Source organism: Moschus berezovskii, chromosome 15 (assembly GCF_049115385.1).
Source record: "Moschus berezovskii isolate FMDL1 chromosome 15, NW_MosBer_1.0, whole genome shotgun sequence".
Lineage (NCBI taxonomy): Eukaryota > Metazoa > Chordata > Mammalia > Artiodactyla > Moschidae > Moschus > Moschus berezovskii.
This window is the reverse complement of record NC_142474.1, coordinates 42,496,489-42,518,741: the sequence shown is the minus strand read 5'-3', so window position 1 is coordinate 42,518,741 and position 22,253 is coordinate 42,496,489. Positions and strand designations below refer to the sequence as shown.

General features: G+C 49.8%; 1 protein-coding gene across 1 annotated transcript; it reads left to right on the top strand.

Moving 5' to 3' along the window:
• Window positions 1-14,144: 14,144 nt before the first annotated feature.
• Window positions 14,145-21,749, top strand: LOC148775430 (cystatin-13-like). Its single transcript, XM_088844412.1, has 3 exons — window positions 14,145-14,372; window positions 19,633-19,746; window positions 21,666-21,749. Exons 1-3 carry the CDS (start codon window positions 14,145-14,147, stop codon window positions 21,747-21,749), a joined length of 426 nt encoding a protein of 141 aa, XP_088700538.1.
• The last annotated feature ends 504 nt before the right edge of the window (window positions 21,750-22,253 follow it).

Below are 22,253 nucleotides of genomic sequence, written 5' to 3'. Positions count from 1 at the left end.
TCCCTGAGCATAAAGGGTGGAGTGAGGGCTGATTGCATTTTCCACCGCACACTTGGGAAAGAATTGCTTTTTGATTGGATAACACCCCTGACATACACGCACAGAGGGCTGAATACAGTGGGTGCTAACTCACAGGTTCCTTCTGGGAGCCCATCTGGCTTCAGACTCCTCCCTCACTGGGTCCCGAGTGGATGGGTCACCAGGGGGCTGGGAAACCCCCTGGCAGAAGCATCAGTCCTCCCCTGAGGAGTCTCTGAGAATTGGGAGAATTTGTTCTTCTTTTTATGTAAATGTCAACAATGATCACAGATCGAGAGAAGCGAGGGCAATAAAGCTGAAGTACACGTGTCTGGGGTGCACGTGTGTGCACAGGTGTGCACGAGTATGCGTATGTGTGCAGGTATTTATTGCTGTGGGTATGCAGTTGTGTATATGCAAAGAGACAGGGAGGTCGTGGGGGTCTGTGAAAGAAGTACAGGGATGATAGTGAAAGTCACTCAGTCGTGTCTGACTCTTTGTGACCCCATGGACTACACAGTCTATGGAATTCTCCAGGCCAGAATACTGGAGTGGGTAGCCTTTCCCTTCTCCAGACAGGGATGATAGCAGGAGATAAAACTCCCTCAAAGAAAGCCGTCATTAAAAATAGGTGTGGCTGGGCTTCGCTGGTGGCTCAGTGATACAGAGTCCACCTGCCAATGCAGGAGACACAGGTTTGATCCCTGACCTGGGAAGATCCCACCTGCCATGGAGCAGCTAAGCTTGCGCACCACAGCTGTTGAGCCTGCGCTCCTGAGCCTGGGAGCTACAACTACCACGTCCATGTGATGCAACTACAGAGGCTCCACGCCCCAGCGCCCGTGCTCCGCCATAAGAGAAGTCACCACCGTGCGAAGGCCGTGCACAGCAGCTCGAAAGTAGCCCTGGCTTGCCTCAGCTAGAAAAAGCCTGCGTAGCAGTGAAGACCCAGCCCAGTGATGAATCAATAACTAGGTGTGTCTGAGGGAGGGGTCTCTAATGGATACACTTTTTAGTTTCGCAGGGTGAAAACCTTGTGGAGATCAGGGGCACAGCAACGTGAATATCCTCAGTGCTACTAAATGTCCGTTTGAAAATGGTTAAGATGGAAGGTTATATATATATATATATAATTGCTTTGGGTACAATTCCGGATGACAACTGTGTTTCTAAAGGTCAGGGTTTCTACTCAGGGTCTGGTGGGAGATGGGGAAGCAGCGTTGCTGCCCCGATAGAAGAAGGCCAAGAGACCCCAAGGCCATTGCTTTCGTCTCTGGTTCCTCTGAACTGAGGTCTCAAGCAGGAACATGGAGGTCTCGGTTGTGACCGTCGCTACCCAGGGCAACACCGGGCACTCACCTGGCAGAGCCCTTGCCTCTCCTTCCACTGTCCCTTCCCTCAACCCCCGTCAGTCCCCACAGTCTGTCTTCCAGGCCCAGCCCTGAGCCCCCCACTTTCCTCCGACACAGCCCCTGCTCTGCCCCCTTCCCCACCAGGAACCTCCCCCAACTAAGGGCCCAGGATTTAGATCCGAAACAGGCTCTACATCAACCTAATACTCATACCCTGATTGAAAACTACTCTTTCCTGCCAGCCAGGGGGCTCCATCTAAAAATGCTCCCTGACACCCCAATGGGACGCTCCCCAGGGGAGCAGCAGATCCCCCACCCAGCCCGGGTGCCCAGGTCAGCCCACAGCTGCCTGCCTGTCCCCTCCGGCTCCAGAGGCACACATGGGCGCCCTAGGAAGGACCTTTGGGGATCAGCCCCTTGGGATGGTCCTTCCTTCAGGCTTGTTGGGTGGGAACCACGGGAATCTGGTGTTCACCCCAGGCCTGGGGACAGCATGGGGCCAGCCAGACATTCCAGGGCAGGGCAACCACCACGGGGGTGCTACAGGTGTGCCTTGCTGAGAGCTGACTCATACAGGCCTATTTCTAAGTGTGTGTTAACTAACAAGAAAATTTAACCTAACTTCACCTCTTTCCAACCTGCCTCTCCAAGGCTCTTCTTTTTCTCTCTCTTCACATGAAAAATGATGCCAAGAAGGCCTCTCTTTTCCTTGCTGGGTTTCATGTCATTTCTGCTAAGATGTTACTGGAGTTTCTCTCTCTCTCTCACACACACACACACACGTAGTTACTTCCCCTGAGGGGGAGGGGAGGGAAAGAGCCCCCAAGATCTGACCTGCAGCCTCCACTTCATCCTGCTGAAGCCCCCCTGCGTCCTGGACTTTGTTCTGAGACCCCGGAGCATGGGGGTCCCAGGAAGTCATGGAGACGAAGGAAACGGGGCCCAACCAGGCAACCCAGGTGGACTCGTAGGCTGCCCATTCTCAAGACCGGTTCAGGGCTCAGAGCGGGTTGAGGTCTTTCCACCCAGTGACCAGTCATGGCCAATCTAAGTGCGAACAAGGAATCCATCCAGTCCAGTCCTGGGTGGGGCCAGGGGAAAGGAGGCAGAGCTCTCAGGACCTGCAGGCACCCCAGGGACCACTTGGGCTGTATGGCAGGGGGTGCAGGGCCTCCAGCCTGGGAAAGGGCCAGAGGGGCTGTGGGGAGAATTCGGCGCAGTGCTGGTCTCAGAGACACAAGCACCGCACCAGCTCTGCCGTGTGCCCTGTGGCACCTTTACCCCGACACACTGCAGGTCTGCTTGCCTTGAGCCGGGCTGGCGTGGGGACTGCCTGGCTCCTGAGTCCTGCTGGACTGGGAAGCCATGTGGGTACACAGACTCAGCTTCCATATATGTCTTGGGAGAGTCCCCCTTTCTACGTGGTTGATACGTGTAGACTCAGTGGGTGCATTTCTAGAGTCTCCAAAGGAGTTAGAGACAAAGGATCAAGACCCAGACACCGGAAGTTTGTGGAGCGGCCACCACCGTCCACCCTGTGCAGGGGGCTGGGCAGGATGGTCACATGAAAGCTCTGGGATGGACCCAGGCTGGCAAATACAAAAGGGCTTCACTCCAACCCCGGGATCGAAATACAAGGCGATTTTGTCTTATGGGATAAAGATTTGGGTCTTCTTTTGATATGGATGGACACGGCCAGGGCAGAGGAGAGGCAAGCAGGAGGAGGGTGCCGCATCCAGAGGGGAGGCCCAGAGGGTGAGATGGCCCTTCTGTGACCGAGGGACCCTGGCCCACCTGGCTGCTTTCCTTGGTGAAGCCCACCCCCCTCAGGTCCACCATGGGGGTGCCCGGATTCCCTGACGACCCTGGACAGAGGCAGACCACTGCACCGTCTGCCTTCTGGTATCTGCGGTCTCAGCCAGGGCCAGCCCATGAGAGTCATCATGAAATAGACCAGGCGGGACACTCGCCTCCTCCCACAGTCTCCGTCCCCATCACCAGGCTTCTCCTGGACGTGTGGGGCCAGGTCAACGCAGTCATCGACGTCACCCAGGGCCAGTCAGAGGCTCTTCAACTCCTCCCCAAGGAGCCGTCTTCTCCTGTGGACTGACCAGAGGGGAAGGAGAGGTGACTCGAAGGGCCTGGATGGTCCCTCAACAGCCCAGTGATGATGCCAGTGGGGACCGGAATGCCCTTGTGCGCCCACTTTGTCTACAGTGCCCAGGGCATTTTTAAAACTTCCCTCCTGTTATTCCCTATCCATGGCCTGGCCACACAGGCAGCATGCCCACTCTGGGCTGCTCCCGCCCCCAGCTTTCAGCACTCACACACCATGTCCCCACCCTCGGTGGGACCGACCCCCATGATGGGCCACCTCCCTGCTCCTTGCCGCACACGGGTCCAGCCTTTGACGGGAAAGGATGGAATCTCAGGAAGCCACAGCAAACAGAGGTGGGGGGGTGCCCAGGAGAAGTGGGCACCTGGAGCTCGTGGTCAGGCCTGGATAGGGTAGGCCCTCTCCCCACAGTGTTTTACTGACCCTACGAACAGAGCCTGACTGCCTGGGGTCCAGTCCAAGCTAATGGCCTCCATTCTTGGACATAAATGTGTCTGAGCACAAGTAAACGAATCTGTAGTGCTGGCTGGTCCACAGAGTCCCCCAGCCAGGGGAGTGAAGTCAGGAGCAGGGTCGGCTGTGTGACCACCTCCCAGACACCAGCGCCCCTGAGCCAGGGGGCTGCTGGCCCCTGTAGGGGGCCGGGGTATAGCCACAGGCCAGCTTGGAAGATGAAGTTCTTATCCCAACACTGTCACCGTCTATCTAGTTCAGTCCTTCCTGTATAACTGGGTCCTGGGGCTGCTTGCCTTCACCTTGGAGGACCGCACTCCCACCTCTGTGAGTGGGTCCATGGAAACAAGGGATGTGCTGGGTCAGCTGCTCTGCACATCCCGGTCAGGGAGCCTGACCGTTCTGGCTCAGCTATCAGGGCTGGGACACTTGGATCGGCGGGTCTCTGCTGAGGCTGGGCTGGACGGTGGCCTTGGGGACAGCGGGCAACAGAGGCCTGAGCCCTATCTCTGCAGGTCCCTCCCACTTCTTACTGTCAACCGCATCCCATCCACAGTTGAAAAGCGTTATTTCTAAGGTCACCTTTGTTCTTGAGCTGACAAACAGATTGACTGTTTCCACTTCCAAGTAGGCCAGGGACAAAACAGACTGCAAGGCACTTCCCCAAAGAACAGAGAGTCCTGGGAATAGAGGGTGGGAGGGCTTGGGTCGAGGAGCCCCCCACTCTTATCTGGACACCAGGCGCCTGCAGCATGCAGCCTTCCACCCCCGCGAACTGTGGAATGTGACTCTGGGGACCGATCTTAGGAAAAGAATTGTCAGTGGCAATGACCTGGTCTCCTGCCCCACGTGGTACCCCACCATGGATACTGTGAAGACAGCCCCCTGAACCGTCTGACTTGGTGGACTCAGCCCAAGGTGTACACATGCCCAGGGCCCTGCTTCCAGAACCCTGTCTCAGAACCTCACCCAGCCCCTACCCTGTCTCAGAACCTCACCCAGCCCCCACAGAGAAATGCAGAGAAAGCCCTTCTGTGATCACTGTCTCCCCTTCAGCTTGTCTGTGCAAAAAACAAGAAGGTGCGACTGTGCCCACTGCCAAGATGGAGAACTTGCTGTGTGGAGGACTTAGCCTCACCCTCTCAGTGTCACAGCAAACTTCACCCACGAGAGAGGCCCAGGGCCAGGGCGAGGCTCCAGAGCAGAGGACTGCTCCAAAGTGCCGGGGGCTGGACCCCATCCTCCCTTCAGACAAAAGGAGATTTGTGATAAAATGAGGGTGATTTCTGTAGGATCTTGCCCAATCAGGCCACCCTTGGAGCAGGACTAAACAAAAGACATTGCTGAAAAGAAGAGCCACTGAATGAGACGAACCAAGCTGGAATTATGTATGACAGCCCGGTCAAGGGCAGTGGGCAACCTTCCCAAACTAGGACTGGAGCCAGGTGTCCGACCTAACAGAAGCAGAAGATATTAAGAAGAGGTGGCAAGAATACACAGAAGAACTGTACAAAAAGAATCTTCACGACCCAGATAATCACGATGGTGTGATCACTGACCTAGAGCCGACATCCTGGAATGAGAAGTCAAGTGGGCCTTAGAAAGCATCACTATGAATAAAGCTAGTGGAGGTGACGGAATTCCAGTTGAGCTATTTCAAATCTTGAAAGATGATGCTGTGAAAGTGCTGCACTCAACATGCCATCAAATTTGGAACACTCAGCAGTGGCCACAGGACTGGAAAAGGTCATTCTTCATTCCAATCCCGAAGAAAGGCAATGCCAAAGAATGCTCAAACTACCGCACAATTGCACTCATCTCACACGCTAGTAAAGTCATGCTCAAAATTCTCCAAGCCAGGCTTCAGCAATACGTGAACCATGAGCTTCCAGATGTTCAAGCTGGTTTTAGAAAATGCAGAGGAACCAGAGATCAAGTTGCCAACATCCGCTGGATCATTGAAAAGCAAGAGAGTTCCAGAAAAACAACTACTTCTGCTTTATTGACTATGCCAAAGCTTTTGTGTGGCATACTGCATATTGTCACCCTGCTTATGAACTTATATGCAGAGTATATCATGAGAAATGCTGGGCTGGATGAGGCACAAGTTGGAATCAAGATTGCTGGGAGAAATATCAGTAACCTCAGATGGAAGAAAGTGAAGAAATAAAGAGCCTCTTGATGAAAGTGAACGAGGAGAGTGAAAAAGTTGGCTTAAAGCTCAACATTCAGGAAACTAAGATCATGGCATTCAATCCCATCACTTCATGGCAAATAGATGGGGAAACAGTGGAAACATTGGCTGACTTTGTTTTTTTGGGCTCCAAAATCACTGCAGATGGTGACTGCAGACATGAAATTAAAAGACGCTATCTCCTTGGAAGGAAAGTTATGACCAACCTAGATAGCATATTAAAAAGCAGAGACATTACTTTTTCAAAAAAGGTCCATCTAGACAAGGCTATTGTTTTTCCAGTAGTCATATAAGGATGTGAGAGTTGGACTATAAAGAAAGCTGAGCACCGAAGAATTGATGCTTTTGAACTGTGGTGTTGGAGAAGACTCTTGAGAGTCCCTTGGACTGCAAGGAGATCCAACCAGTCCATTCTAAAGGAGATAAGTCCTGGGTGTTCATTGGAAGGTCTGATGTTGACGCTGAAACTCCAATACTTTGGCCACCTGATGCGAAGAGCCAACTCATTTGAAAAGACTCTGATGCTGGGAAAGATTGAGAGCAGAAGGAGAAGGGGATGACAGAGGATGAGATGGCTGGATGGCATCACCGGCTCAATGGACATGAGTTTGGGTGGGCTCCAGGAGTTGGTGATGGACAGGGAGGCCTGGCATGCTGCAGTTCATGGGGTCGCAAAGAGTTGGACACGACTGAGCGACTGAACTGAACTGAACTGTCCGGCTCTGGGCGGTATCTCCTGTGTGTCTCACTCAGCCTCTGCCTTGGCAAGCAGCCAGCAAATGTGACTAGGGAGGAAGGTGACTCTGCCTTTTTCCTTCCAGGTTCTTTGCTTTTGAGGCTGAGTTTGGAGTTTGGGGCTCAGCAGCAGAGCCTTTCATGGTGACCTCTGTCTGGCCAAGAGCTCACCCTCCCCACCTCCGAGCAGATCCTCAGTCCTGCAGGTGGCCAATGGCTTTAGGTGGATGGTGGAGAACTTTGGGGGGAGTGGTTCAGAGTGGAGGGTCAGAGGCCTAGAGAAAGGAAGACTAAACCACCAAACAACTTATTTCAGTAATGCTCTTTGGCCCTATAGCCCAAGTGGGTCCAGAGATCCTGCTTAGGAGAGCTCACCCACATTGATCCAGGAGGGAGAGGATCTCCCAGGTTTATACAAGAGTGGGAAAGACTCAATCATCCACAGGAAAAAGTGGAGAAGGTGCTGATGGTTGGAAACATAGAGTGAGATGGGCTGAGGCCCTCGGCTGAACCCTCCAGCCTCCCCTGGCCCGCAGGCCTCAGACTGGGACCGGTGTCAGTGTGAGCCCCAGAAACACAGCCTCTGATGCAGGTTGTGAAGCTCCCTCCTCACCAAGGACCCACCGGGCGTCCCTCCCCTCCGCCCAAGCCCAGCGTGTGCTGTGCTGTGCTAAGTCGTTTTAGTCATGTCCAACTTTTTTCGATCCTATGGACTGCAGCCCATGGGATTCTCCAGGCAAGAATGCTAGAATGGGTTGCCATGACCTCCTCCAGGGAATCTTCCCAACCCAGGGATCGCACCCGGGTCTCTTATGTCTCCTGCATTGTCAGGTGAGTTCTTTACCACTAGTGCCACCTGGGAAGCCCCAAGCCCAGCCTAGGACCTTGAAAATGGTCTGTGCTGACAACGCTGGTGAAGATGCTGTTTTGTAAACAGTTGTGTTTTTTCTCATTCCAACCCAAGCCTGCTCTTTACAGCCAAAAGTCCAGGATAGGGGCAGTCTATCCAAGCAGAAGAATTTAGGTAATAACTGCTCTATTCCAGCCAAGAAAAACCAGGGCGCCCATGCTCTATTGTGAACATAGACAAAAATTTCTGTGGGACAAATTCCTGGATTCAGATGTGTTGAGGACTGTGTAACTTTTAAATGTTTGACAGAGATGGCTAAACCACTGTGAACAAAGACTGTTGGGTCCCCATGTAACAATGCTGATGAAGGTGGCTTATCAACTAGACACTGTCATTGTGTTCAACCTTTTTCCAAAGAGGAGGGGAATGGTGAAACTTCATTGATCTGGGTTAATTTGAATTTCTCTTGACGATGCTAAGCATGTTTTCACGTATGTTTTACAGATATTCATTTTTTTTCTGTGTTGATGACTTTTCTCCAAGTTTCCTATTATTGTCTTTTTAAAGATTACTTCCCCAAACTCCTTGATATGATGAGAATTAAAATGTTCTACATTATACTTGTCAAGTTCTTACCACTCGTCTCCCTTCATGCCCACTAAAACTTCAGTTTAGTTCAGTTGCTCAGTCACGTCTGACTCTTTGCGACCCCATGAACGGCAGCACGCCAGGCCCCCCTGTCCATCAACAACTCCCGGAGTCTACCCAAACCCATGTCCATTGAGTTGGTGATGCCATCCAGCCATTTCATCCTCTGTCATCCCCTTCTCCTCCTGCCCTCAATCTTTCCCAGCATCAGGGTCTTTTCCAATGAGTCCAATGGCATCAGTGGCTAAAGTAGTGGAGTTTCACACATCAGTCCTTCCAATGAACACCCAGGACTGATCTCCTTTAGGATGGACTGGTTTGATCTCCTTGCAGTCTCAGTTCAGTTCAGTTCAGTCGCTCAGTCGTGTCCGACTCTCCGCGACCCCATGAATTACAACACGCCAGGCCTCCCTGTCCATCACCAACTCCCGGAGTACACTCAAACTCATGTCCACAGAGTCGGTGATGCCATCCAGCCATCTCATTCTCCGTCGTCCCCTTCTCCTCCTGCCCCCAACCTTTCCCAGCATCAGAGTCTTTTCCAGCAGTCTAAGGGACTCTAAAATGGTGATCATAAAAATCAGAGGTCGTAACCAGTGCTGGCATAGATGTAGTAAAATTGGAACCCCCAGACACTGCCCATAGGAATGCAAAATGGTGTAGCCATTTTGGGAAATCATCCAGTAGGTTCTCAAAAAGTTAAATATAGAGTTCAGGTAACTCAGTGTATACCCGAGAGAAATAAAAATATACATCCACACAAAAGCCCGAGTAAGGATATTTGGAGCAATACTAGTCATAATAGCCAAGAAGTAGACACAACCTCCATGTCCAGTCATTGGTGAATGGATAAATATAACACAGTACACACATATGCAGGGAAAGGTTCAGTTCAGTTCAGTCACTCAGTCGTGTCCGACTCTCCGCGACCCCATGAATCACAGCACGCCAGGCCACCCTGTCCATCACCAACTCCCGGAGTTCACTCAAACTCATGTCCACAGAGTCAGTGATGCCATCCAGCCATCTCATTCTTGGTCGTCCCCTTCTCCTCCCGCCCCCAACCTTTCCCAGCATCAGAGTCTTTTCCAGTGAGTCAACTCGTCGCATGAGGTGGCCAAAGTATTGCAGTTTCAGCTTCAGCATCAGTCCCTCCAATGAACACCCAGGATCGATCTCCCCTAGAATGGACTGGTTGGATCTCCTTGCGGTACAAGGGACTCTCAAGAGTCTTCTCCAACACCACAGTTCAAAAGCATCAATTCTTCGGCGATCAGTTTTCTTCACAGTCCAATTCTCACATCCATACATGACCAAGGGAAAAACCATAGGCTTGACTAGACGGACCTTTGTTGGCAAAGTAATGTTTCTGCTTTTTAATATATCAGTGATGAAAAGGAATGAAGTGGCAATTCATGCTATAACAAGGATGAAACTTGAAAACACGCTAAGATGAAACCATGCACTACAAGACTATGCAGAGTATGAATCCATTTAAAGGAGATGCCATAAGAGATAAATCTATAAAGTAGATGAGAGGTTGCCTAGGGTTGAAGGAGGTGGGGAACCTGGTGGGTACTGGTTGAGGCTTTCTGGGAAAGCTGATCTACTGTTTTGGATGTAAAAGTCTTGAAGACACCAAAAAAGCCATTGAATCACTCACTTAAATGGTTGGATCGTATGCTGTAAGAATTATATTTTTGTAAAGTTGTTTAAGGGCATCCCTGATGGCTCAGTGGTAAAGAATCTGCCTGGCAATGCAGGAGACATGGGTTCAATCCTTGGGTTGGGATGATCACCTGGAGAAGGGAATGGCTACCCACTCTAGTATTCTTGCCTGGAGAATCCCATGGATAGAGGCGCTTGGCGGCTACAGTCCATGGGATCACAAGAGTCAGACATGACCAAGCAACTGAACAGCAACAATAAAAAGTTGCTTAACAAACCACATTGCCCCCGAGCAGTGAGCCACCTGCCTCCTAGCTGCCCACTGGCTGCAACACCTGAGGCAACGAGGATGAGGAGCAGCAGCGGGTGGCCCAAGAATCCTGATTCCCACAATCGGGGCAGAATGAGATGCTTCACACTCGGCAATAGCTTCTGCAACAATCACTATCTGCCATGGCCGCTGACCCCAAAGCAGATGAGTGAGTCCTGTGCAGGGGTGCGAGGGAGGGGGAGGGGGGCCATGCTGAGAGGAGCCAAACCCCTCCCCTCTCTGTCACTGGAGGCCCAAGGACCAGCCTAGAACTCAGTCCTGTGTGTTCACATGCATCAGAGCATCAGCACCTCAAACCCCTGCCCTTTGACTTTCACAAGACCCCCTGGGTGGGCTCCAGCAGGTTCCCAGGGAGTATGGGCTCCCTCTGCCCCTTGCTGAGCAAGATGCCAGGGGAAGACGGATCAACCAGGGCATCTGGAGAGAGACTTCAGCCCAGGCCACTGTTCTCAAACAATTCGTATGGTCAAGTTGGGGAAATGGACTCCTTTCGGACCATACCATCTGCTCAAATCACTGAGGTAAGACAACTGAGGAAATTGTCTTTGTGCTTTGCATTTTGAAAGAGCTTTTCCCATGAAAGAGAACTTAGCCCTTTGCCAATTATCTTCCAAATGATTCATTGTGCTCCCATTCACCTGGTGACTTTGTGCCCAGGAATGTGTGCGAGCACGTGCTGTGCGTGCATGTGTGAGCGTGTTTTGTACAAAATGTGTGGGCCAGTTGATTGTTCTCCATCTGGCTTCTGTGTTTCCTACGACCTTAGAAGTTCAGTTCCGTTCAGTCGCTCAGTCGTGTCTGACTCTTTGAGACCCCATGGATTGCAGCACCCCAGGCTTCCCTGTCCTTCACCAACTTCTGGAACTTACTCAGATTCATGTCCATCGAGTCGATGATGCCATTCAACCATCTCATCCTCTGTCGTCCCCTTCTTCTCCTGCCCTCAATCTTTCCCAGCATCAGGGTCTTTTCAGATGAGTTAGTTCTTTGCATTAGGTGGCCAAAGTATTGGAGTTTCAGCTTCAGCATCAGTCCTTCCAATGAATATTCAGCACTGATTTCCTTTAGGATGGACTGGTTGGATCTCCTTGCAGTCCAAGGGACTCTCAAGAGTTGTCTCCAACTCCACAGTTCAAAAGCATCAGTTCTTCGGTGCTCAGCTTTCTTTTTAGTCCAACTCTCACATTCATACATGACTACTGGAAAAGCCATAGCTTTGACTAGACGGACCTTTGTTGGCAAAGTAATGTCTGTGCTTTTTAATATACTGTCTAGTTTGGTCATAGCTTTTCTTCCAAGGAGCAAACGTCTTTTAATTTCATGGCTGCAGTCACTATCTGCAGTGATTTTGGAGCCCCCCAAATTAAGTCTGTCACTGTTTCTGCATATAAGTTATACATACTCTGCATGTAAGTTAAATAAGCAAGGTGACAATATGCAGCCTTGATGTACTCCTTTCCTGATTTGGAACCAGTCTGTTGTTCCACATCCAGTTCTAACTTTTGCTTCTTGACCTGCATACAGATTTCTCAGGAGGCAGGTCAGGTGGTCTGGTATTCCCATCTTTTTCAGAATTTACTACAGTTTGTTGTGATACACACAGTCAGAGGCTTTGGTATAATCAATAAAACAGAAGTAGGCGTTTTTCTGGCGCTCTCTTGCTTTTTCGATGATCCAGTGGATGTTGGCAATTTGATCTCTGGTTCCAGCTTGAACATCTAGAAATGCACTGTTCACTTACTGTTGAAGCCTGGCTTGGAGAATTTTGAGCATTACTTTGCCAGCACGTGAGATGAGCTTAGAAAGGGCTCCTGAATTCCGGCCCAAGATTCCGTCTCAGACATCTGACCCTTCAGCGGGTAACTTTCAGGTCTCACATGCCCTGTCTGGATCTCATCTTTCAGGTCTCAGGTATGATCCTCCTTGGGCTGTATGTTATCCTGGAAAGAGGAACAGTGATTTCCCAATGTCTGAGTTCGTGGAAGTCCCTCACCACAGCTGAACCAGAGCTCTGTGCAGAGCGAGACGGAGTCGTGACTGTCAGGGGAGCCTGACTCAGGACGAGAAGCATACACAGGGGAGGAAACTGGACCAAGGGAGACCGTCCGGGACAAGCCTAGAGATGTAGAGAGATGGCTGCCATCTGTCCATCCCATGGAGGGTCACACACCTGTGGCCATCACCAGTCTTCGGCTTCATGTCCTTGGCACCAGCCCTGGGCTCCCCTCCTGGTTCAGGTCCCCTGAACTTGGCTGTTTGGCGCCTCCTCCTGCCTCTAAGACCAAGGGGTCCCACAGTGGGTCCCCGACAGAGACTCTCTGGAGGTGGCTTCACTTCCAGCTACCCATCCAAAGTGCAGAGATTTAGAAAGTCCAGAGGCGTGGGACAGAATGGGAACTCAGTGCTGGCAGCAGATGCTGTGGGCTCCCCAGTAAGTCTATGGGCTTGAAGGCAGAGGGTCCCTCGTCAGAGGGGCTGGTCACTTGGGCCGCATCAGTGGGGCAGGGCTTAGGTCACAAAGGGGCCACAGAGGTGACCACTGGCAGGGAGGGCAGCTGGGGGCAGAAGTACCCGACCTTGGCCCCGACAGACGCCCCGAGCAGGCACATGGCTGTGAACTGAGTGTGCCAGAAACGAGCTGGCCACAGGCGGGAGCCACCGTGCTCAAGTCCTGGGGAGGGAGAGAGGCTGCCTGAGGCCAGCAGCCAGCTCAGGGCTCAGCCACAGCATTGTGGAAAGGGCCTTGGTGCTCAGGTGGGTCTGGGTGTAGCCCTGGTGGGCAGGAGATGGCCCTGGGCAGCTGCCCCGTGTGCCCAGGCACATGGAGCAGGAGAGAGTCACTCCTGCCCCTCGTGTGTCACATTGAAGCTGCTGTGGAGCAGAGGCAGGGCAGGAAGGGATAGGTTACCACCGGCCAGGAGGGTGAGCAAGAGAAACCAGTGTCTGTGTGCGTCAGCCTCCCCACAGGTCAGTCTCGGAGAGGCTCAGGTTTGATTGGTGATTCCTAGCAGAGGGCACGTGGCGACCCCAAATGGGTAGCTGAACTAAGACCCTGGGAGTATTTGCTTCTGGGGGTCTGTATCTAGGCCCCAGGAGTCTCTTGGTTTAGACACCACATCCTCTGTTCAGCCCGGACACTCTGTCCTTACTTCTCTGGGCAAACGCACCCCATGGATCCAGCTTTGGCTCAGGCTGCTAGCTCCTGGTCTGCCCCCGACACCCGAACCGCTGCTTCGGCCTCGAGAGCTACATCCTGCAGGTCCTTGTTGGCCAGAGATCTTCCTCTAAAGCAAAGGCGCTTCTCAAGTGGTGTGCCATCCCTCGTACGTGTGGGTGAGACCGAGCTGGACAGCCCTGGGCTAAAGCAGACGCTCAGTCCCGGGACTCTTGCCTCCTGAGTGTAAAGGGCATCTCCACGGGGCTTGGAGAGATGGGGACACAGCATGTGCAGGGCCTTCCACGGGCTGGAGAGAATCACCCCCACTCAGCAGACAGGTCCCAGCACAAACAGATCCTAGGCAGCCATCAGGAAGATCAGGGGTGTGGGTGTGTGTGTGTACACGGAGGTGTCTGTCCTTCCAAAAAGGAAGCATTCGAGGTAGGCAACTGGACTGAATTTCACGTCTCGCAGGCGGCTTCTTTTTGGGCAGATGATGTTAACAGTTGTTCTCTACTTTCCACCTGCAGCAGCCCTGGGAGGGGCCGGTGTGGAGGCAGCAGGGCCCGCTAAGCCTCGGCAGGACAGGAGGGACTCGGCCTGAATCCCCGGTTGAGGAGCCATGGCCAGGATCTGCCCTGGCCTGCTGCTCTGGATGACCATGGCGGCCCTCGCGTCCAGAGGTGTCCAAGCCTGGGGTTCGAAGAAGGTGACGAGGGAATTCCAAGACATCCCAGCTTCCTACGTGTATGTACAGCAGGCACTATGGTTCGCCATGAGCGAGTACAACAAGGCCAGCAAGGACACGTATGTCTACGAGGTGATGAACATTCTGAGGTCCCAGGAGCAGGTTAGTGGCTCTCGCTCCCCATCCTTTGTCCCCGTGCCCTACCTTTGTGGGAGGGCCGTTGTCAGCTGAGAGCAGCTGAGAGATACCTGGAGCCAAAATTTATAAACTTTAATTTAGGGGTTTGGGGAAGAAAGCTAATTAAGTTTTCTCTTTTATAATTCTGGGGTAAAACATAATATATCCATTCAAATAACTTAAAAGTAGTTATAGTCACATCAGAAAACATAGGTAAGAGCACAGAGGGGCTCTTGAAGGGGCCACGTTTGGGACGGTGTGAGCAGATATCATCCACCTGAGTGTTGACGAGGATGCGCTATAGCACAGTGAACAAGCAAACAAACTCCTCACCCAGCTTTCATTGTAAATAGAAACCAGGGCAGAAGGGAAGATTCCTCTTTACAGAAAAATGCCTACTTAGAAACATGAAAGAATATGAAACTAGAAAATCACCTTTTGCAACCACCATGGTAATAACAAACTCAGGCAAAGATCAGCAATGAATCTGCCACCCAAGATGGAGAGAATTAAGAGGAAGGGGCCATAGCTACAAGGATTGCTTGTTAATTAATTACAACCAGAACACGCTGGACAAACTGACACTACGTGCCTATGATGTGACATCCCTGCAAGGATATGGCATCACTCATATTCCGTGTTCCTGCCCCAGATGTGTGAGGGTGTTAGTGAGGGAATATTAGACAAGTCCATGTTACGGGGTGCTGCTGCCCAGATGGTGTTCATGGTAAAGAACCCCTCTGCCAATGAGGGAGACGTAAGAGGCACAGGTTCAATCCCTGGGTCAGGAAGATCCCCTGGAGGAGGGCGTGGCAACCCACTCCAGTACTCTTGCCTGAAGAATCCCCATGGACAGAGGAGCCTGGCGGACTACAGTCCATGGGGTCACAAAGAGTCGGACACAACTGAACTGGCTGAGCACACGCACAAGCATATTACGGGCATTCTCTAAGACCACTTCAAAATACCAGTGCTGTAGATTTCAAGGAAAATAATACCGACAAACCCGTTTGCAGGGCAGGAATAGAGACACAGACGTCGAGAATGCACTTGTGGACAGAGAGAGGGAAGGAGTGGGTGGGACAAATTGAGAGAGGAGCACTGGTATACACACACTGCCATGTGTAACATAGGTAGCTAGCAGGAAGGTGCCATACAGCACAGGGAGCTCAGCTCGGTGCTCTGTGACGACCCGGCGGGGTGGGATGGGGCGTCAGAGGGAGGTCCAAGAGGGAGGGGACATATGTATACATATAGCCAATTCACGCTGTTGTGCATACTGTTGTACAGCAGAACCTAACACAACATTGCAAAGCAATTATACTCCAATTAAAAAATTGATAAAAAATTTAAATATCAGTGCTGTGAAAGATGGGGTAAAGCAGGAAATGGTTCTCATGAAAGGAAATTTAGGAAGCATGATGATAAAGGCAAGATGTGTTTCTGTGTTGTCTCTTGGATTTAAAATAATACCAGGGACTTCCCTGGTGGTCCAGTGGCTAAGACTCCGTACTCCCACTGCAGGGAACCTGGGTTCATATTCTGGTCAGCGTACTAGATTTCACATGCCACAGCCAAGACCCGGTGAAGCAAAGTAAATAAACAACAATAAAATAATGCCATAAAGGATGCTCTTAGGCAGCTGGAGGAATTGGAATATGGACTGTGTCTTAGAGAAACCAGCACTGTGTTTCCTGAGAAAGAATGCTGTCCTGATGCCCCTGTAGGAGCCCGAGGTGGGGTTGTTGGGGTGCAGGAAGCAGTAGTCACAGGGGGCAGAAGGTGATGTGTTGTGGATGATGCTGGCCTGACCCACACCTCTGCTCCACTCACCCTATCTTCCCTCCAACCTGTGCTACCCACCTTCCAGCCACGGCCACCCTGCCTCCCTTTCCTGCTTCCTTACGTGGGCAGAAGTCTCACTCAGTGTGCTGACCCCCAGGAGGTGGGGACGCCTGAAGCCTTGTCCATCTGCACAGGCTGTGGGCCCTTGGCTCCCTCTGGCTCTCTCTGAGGCCCCAGTTGTGTGCTTTGTGTTTTTAGGAAGCAACACCTGGGCCAGGATGTGCATCCCCCATGGGTGGCTGAATTAAAACCCCACAGCCCTGGGGGCTCAGATTTAATAGCTGTTCTTAATGAAGTTCCTGCCTTTCCCGGGACTAGTCCATTTTTCTTAATCTGCACTCTCTGTTTATATAAATAGAAATAGATGGCTCTGCTTTATAGGCTGATATTTAATCTCTTGGGCTTCTCTGGTAGCTCAGTCAGTAAAGAATTCTCCTGCAATGCAACAGGCCAGGGTTACATCCCTAGGTCGGGAAGATTGCCTGGAGGAGGGCATGGCAACCCACTCCAGTATTCTTGTCTGGAGAATCCCCATGGACAGAGGAGCCTGGTGTGGACTACAGTCCATAGGGTCACAAAGAGTCAGACACAACTTAGTGACTAAACCACCATTTAATAATAAAATAAACCAAAGACCCACATATCTCAAGACTTACATATCATTTCTTTTCATGAATGTCCATTTTATTTCTTAGTTCACTGTCAGCTCTAGAATTCAGGTAAGGATACAAAAGAATCAAGTGGAAACAGGTTAAAAAAGAGGCTAGGAGAGAGGTGTTTTAAATTCTCTTGAAAACATATTGAAGAAAGGAGTAAGGAAGAATACACCATCCCCAAACAAAAGAGAACAGAAAAAAACTGGATGATAATTCAGATAAAACTTAATAAAATACCCACAGGTGCTACAGATGGAAAACTGCTCTATTCCACTGAATGACTTAAGTTAAAACTACAAAGATATTTATCAGCAGTTGTCACTCACAGCCTGCAGCCAAATCTGGCCCATGGCCCTTCTTAGTACATCCCATGAGATATGAATAAATATAAGAAACAAAAGGAGACTATTTTGTGACATTTGAAAATCATATTACACTGAAACTTATGTCCATAAATACAGTTTTATTAGGACACTGCCAGGCATATTTTTTGAATGCCGTCTGGACTGTGTCTGTGCTGCAAAGCCTGGAATATTTCCTCTCTGGCCCTTAAAGAAAAAGCCTATAGCTACCAGCTCCAGTTCAGAGAGGAGGACACAGGCACAGAGAAGTTTAGAAACCTGCCCAGGGCCACACAGCTCCTAAGAGAAGAGCCAAGATTTAAACCCAGGCTGTCTATTCTTAATCCACCGATGCTACTGCTTCTGAATGATGCCGGCTGGGCCAAAGATACAACGGTGCAGCCAGCCAGGAGGGCACGGTGTCACAGGAGGCCAGGGGAGTCAGAGAGGCCTGGCCATGGCAGAAGTGAGGAGTTGAATCCACAGCTGGATCCTCATGTGCCTCCCTTTGCTGGGCAATCAGGGGCGAAGGTGGGGCTGGGGGTCGGTCAGTGGTTGTTGAGGATGATTTAAGGAAGTCTGTTTTTTTGGTAATTTTCACTTGGAAATGCACTCAAATACAAAACACTCATTCTCAACTGGGCATAGATTTTGCTCTTCAGGGCATTTTTGGCCGTAGCCTGAGATGTTTCTGGTCATCACAACTGAAGGGGCTGCTACTGAGATTTGAGGAATGGGGTCCAGGAATGTGGGTCATCATGCCTCAGGCATAGCACAGCCCCCACAGCCAAGAAATTCAAATGCCAACAACCCCAAATGCCAATAGCACTGGAAAACTTGATATCCAGTCCTGAAAAATGTGCTTGGGTTGTATTTGGAAGTAGTTGAGGTAAAAAAATGAAAGTGACCACTTTCTTTTCTTTCTTTACATCCCCACAGACATCAATCCTGGTGGGCACCCCTGCAAGTGTCCTTTCAGACACTTAGTGCACAGCTGAAAATTTTAAAGTATGTTTTATACTCATGAAACCGTGCTTAGATTTCTGCCTACACCCATTTTGTTCAATGCCCAGGCGACTTTTCCAGAACTTCCAAAATGTTTACTCTATTTTCTGAATTATCTCTTATTCTTCTGCGCTCAGGTACAGAATCTAACTAATCTGGTCATTCTCTTAAATATTCTTTCCCTAATGTCTTATACGGAGAAGGTAATGGCACCCGACTCCATTACTCTTGCCTGGAAAATCCCATGGATGGAGGAGCCTGGTGGGCTGCAGTCCATGGGGTCGCTAAGAGTTGGACACGACTGAGCAACTTCACTTTCACTTTTCACTTTCATGCATTGGAGAAGGAAATGGCAACCCACTCCAGCGTTCTTGCCTGGAGAATCCCAGGGACGGGGGAGCCTGGTGGGCTGCCATCTATGGGGTCACACAGAGTCGGACACGACTGAAGTGACTTAGCAGCAGCAATGTCTTATAAACTTTGTTTACCTTTTCAGGTTGTTTCTATGTCCTGGCTATTGTACATAGTGCTGCAACGGAACACTGGGGTACATGTGTCTTTTTGAATGATGGTTTTCTCAGGGTATATGCCTGGGGGTAGGATTGCTGGATCCTCCGGGAACTCTGCTTAGTTTTTTAAAGGAATCTCCATACTAATCTCCATAGTGGTTGTACCAACTTACATCCTCACCGATAGTGTAGCGGGGTTCCCTTTTCTCCACACCCTTTCTAGCATCTATTGTTTGTAGATATTTTGATGATGGCTGTTCTGACCTGTGTGACGGGATACTTCACTGTAGTTTTGATTTGGATTTCTCTAATGAAGAGTAAGGTCGAGCATCTTTTCATTCTTTAATCATGGGAGTGGACATTTACCATTGCTCATCTGGGTTTCTTCATGAGGCCTCTTGAGTACAGGGCTGTGGTGGGCTCTGGACAGTGTCGGGTGGGGGGTGAGGGGAGAAGCCTGGAAAGTCAGGGATGTGGGAGGGTGTATGACATGGAATAAGGCATAGATAACTAAAACTGCCAAAGAGAAGCAATATATTCTAAGTGGATTTCACTGAAACTGATTGATTTTTTCCCAAGCTCCAGTGAACAAACCATTAGTTTTCCCAGGAAAATGGTCTTTAGGAAATAGCTTTCTTGATTTATCTCAGTGAGAGCTGTCATTGCTTTAAAATTAAATATCATAATGAAAAAAATCGAGAAACAGACAGAACAAGGTAAGGACCACTTCTGCGTTACCCCAAAACTCTGTCAAAAGAAACTATAGGAGGGAGGGAGGTGGGGAGATGTCCTTTGCCCTAAGCAGTCAATGACATGTTTGTTTGTCAGAAATGACAACTGATACCACATATTCTTTTATGATCTCTAACTTGAAATGATTCACGGACAGGTCACGGATAGTTTGGATTACCTTCTTGAAGTCGAAATTGAGCGGACAAAGTGCAAGAAAATTTCAGGGAAAACTGAAAACTGCTTAGCACAAGAGGATCCACAAATGGAGAAGGTAGGTGCTGGGACAGCCTTCAGCAACCTTGAATTATCTTGCTTGAAATCACTCATTAGCCTTTGGGTAGTCTTTCCCATGCAGCTCTTAGAGATTCCCCGTTTCAGATCTCCTATAGGTTTTGAACTTATCTGTTTTCTTTACTGAGTCTTAGAAAGGAAGAAAGGGTAACTATCTGATCTCCTTGGGGAAAAGTTTTAAAACCTGATATTATTTTAAGTCATTTTAGGCCTGGTTCATGGAAGGTAGGAAATTTGAAAATTTTCCAAAGTATTAAGTAGCTGAAAATCAGCTACAGAAGAAAAAAACAAAATCAGCTATAACTACCCTTATGGAAAATTTACTGCTATCAACTTATTGTTATATATCCTAGTTTATTCTGTATTTTATATTTGTGTTTTTGTGTAGTAGGGAATTGCACTGCACACTGTTCCATAATTTAGAGTTTTATTTAATAATAAGTAAAGATTAATACTTAATCAATACTTAATACTTAATTAATAATAACTAAGGATTTCTGAAACTGTACAGTTATCTGAGAGCAGTATCACTGCAGACAGAGACTGTAGCCATGAAATTAAAAGATGCTTTCTTCTTGCGAGAAAAGCGATGACAAACTTAGACAGAGTATTAAAAAGCAGAGACATCACTCTGCTGACAAAGGTCCATATAGTCAAAGCTATGGTTTCTCCAGTAGAGTTGGACCATAAAGAAAGCTGAAAAAATTGATGCTTTCAAACTGTGGTGCTGGAGAAGACTCTTGAGAGTCCCTTGGACTGCAAGGAGATCCAACCAGTCCATCCTAAAGGAAATCAATTCTGACTTTCATTGGAAGGACTGATGCTGAAGCTGAAGCTCCAATACTTTGACTGCCTGAAGTGAAGAGCCAACTTATTGGAAAAGACCCTGACACTGGGAAAGATTGAAGGCGGGAAGAGAAGGGGACGACAGAGGATGAGATGGTTGGATGGCATCACCGACTCAATGGACACGAGTCTGAGCAAGCTCTGGGAGATAGTGAAGGACAGGGAAGCCTGGGATGCTGCAGTCCATGGGGTCACAAAGAGTCCGGCACAAATTAGAGACTGAACTACTAGAACAACTAATATGTTCCCCAACACTGTCAGGAATCAGCTCAACTCATCCCGATCCCCTGCAATCTGGACGCCTCTCCAGTCTGGACTCAGTTCCTCCATGGCCAGTTTGGGTTCCTGGTTGCTTGGTCCTTTGTCCCCCTCAACCTGACCCCTTAGTCTTTGTATCTTACACAACTTCAGTTCTACTGAGTGTCACATTGATGTAATAGAGGTTTTCTCACTTTATATTTTTATTCTGATTAAATCAAGATTTTCGGCAAGAAGAGGGACAGAGTGATTTCACCCAGGTCAGAACCTGGGAGCACCGCTCCTTCTGCAGGCCCTGTGTCTCCTCCCAGCTCCCCAGATGCAAGCTTTTCCTGGTGGGACCTGGCCAGATTCTGATCCCCTTTCCAAAGCCTGTAGGACCCCGACTATTCTTGTGGTTCTGCGTCCCCTGGGAAGGACCCGCTGGGCCCTCCATGCAGCATGGGGTCTCCAGGGGCTGCAGGAAGTCTGCATGGGGTGGCAGGGGGGTAAGTCCAGAGCTGGACAGGAGGATTTCTCAAGGCTAATTCATCCTGGGCTCCAACGCTTGCTCTCCTGGAGAAAATGGAGCCCTGACTGTGATGGCCTCATATCACAGGGACATGAACTGAAGTGGCACTCATCTCAGTTGCGAAGCTGTCTCCTCAGCCATTAGGTCAACTGTTCAGGGGCCTGTAGGGGCATGACTGGCCCCTCCTTAAGCCAAATCTTGACACCTTGAAATAGGAGCTTCTGGTTTTCTTTTTTCTGGAATTTTTCTTGCTTACGAGTTATTATTCTTTTTATCTCTTCCAGAAATTTTATTGCACCTTTATTGTGGCATCCAAACCCTGGAAATTTGAACTCAAGATGCTAAAGAAAGAATGCAATCCTATCTAGTGGTCAGCTAGCCACTCTGCAGCTCTTGTATGAATTTCAAGAAGTGAAGATACTTGTAAAACACTTAAATAACACATCTGACCTCTCAACTTCCCTTTTGTAGCCTGCTTGCTTTTTGTGCATTCTCCAGGCACGAACGCTATGGATGCGGTACTGGTAGGGTAGCATCTTCTGCTTGGTCAGTGCATTTACCAGCAGGGACAATCTGTTCCCAATGAATGGAAGAGAATGTGAACCTGTTACCATATGTTACCGAGCTCTGGGCACAAATTACTTTCCACTGACAGCTCTTTGTGTGGAACTAACAGGAAGCCCCACTCCTCCATTGCTTCAGGTGGGGAGTTTCTGCAAGGCCCTGAGGATGCATTGAGAATGTCTGTCCATGGATTTCCATGAAAAGCTCCCTCCCAGGGCTCCAGAAGGCACAGCGTCATGGCTTCAGACACAGTTTTAACCCCTCCCGATCCAACCTGGGAGGTAGTTGGGTGATTGGGAGATTTGTGT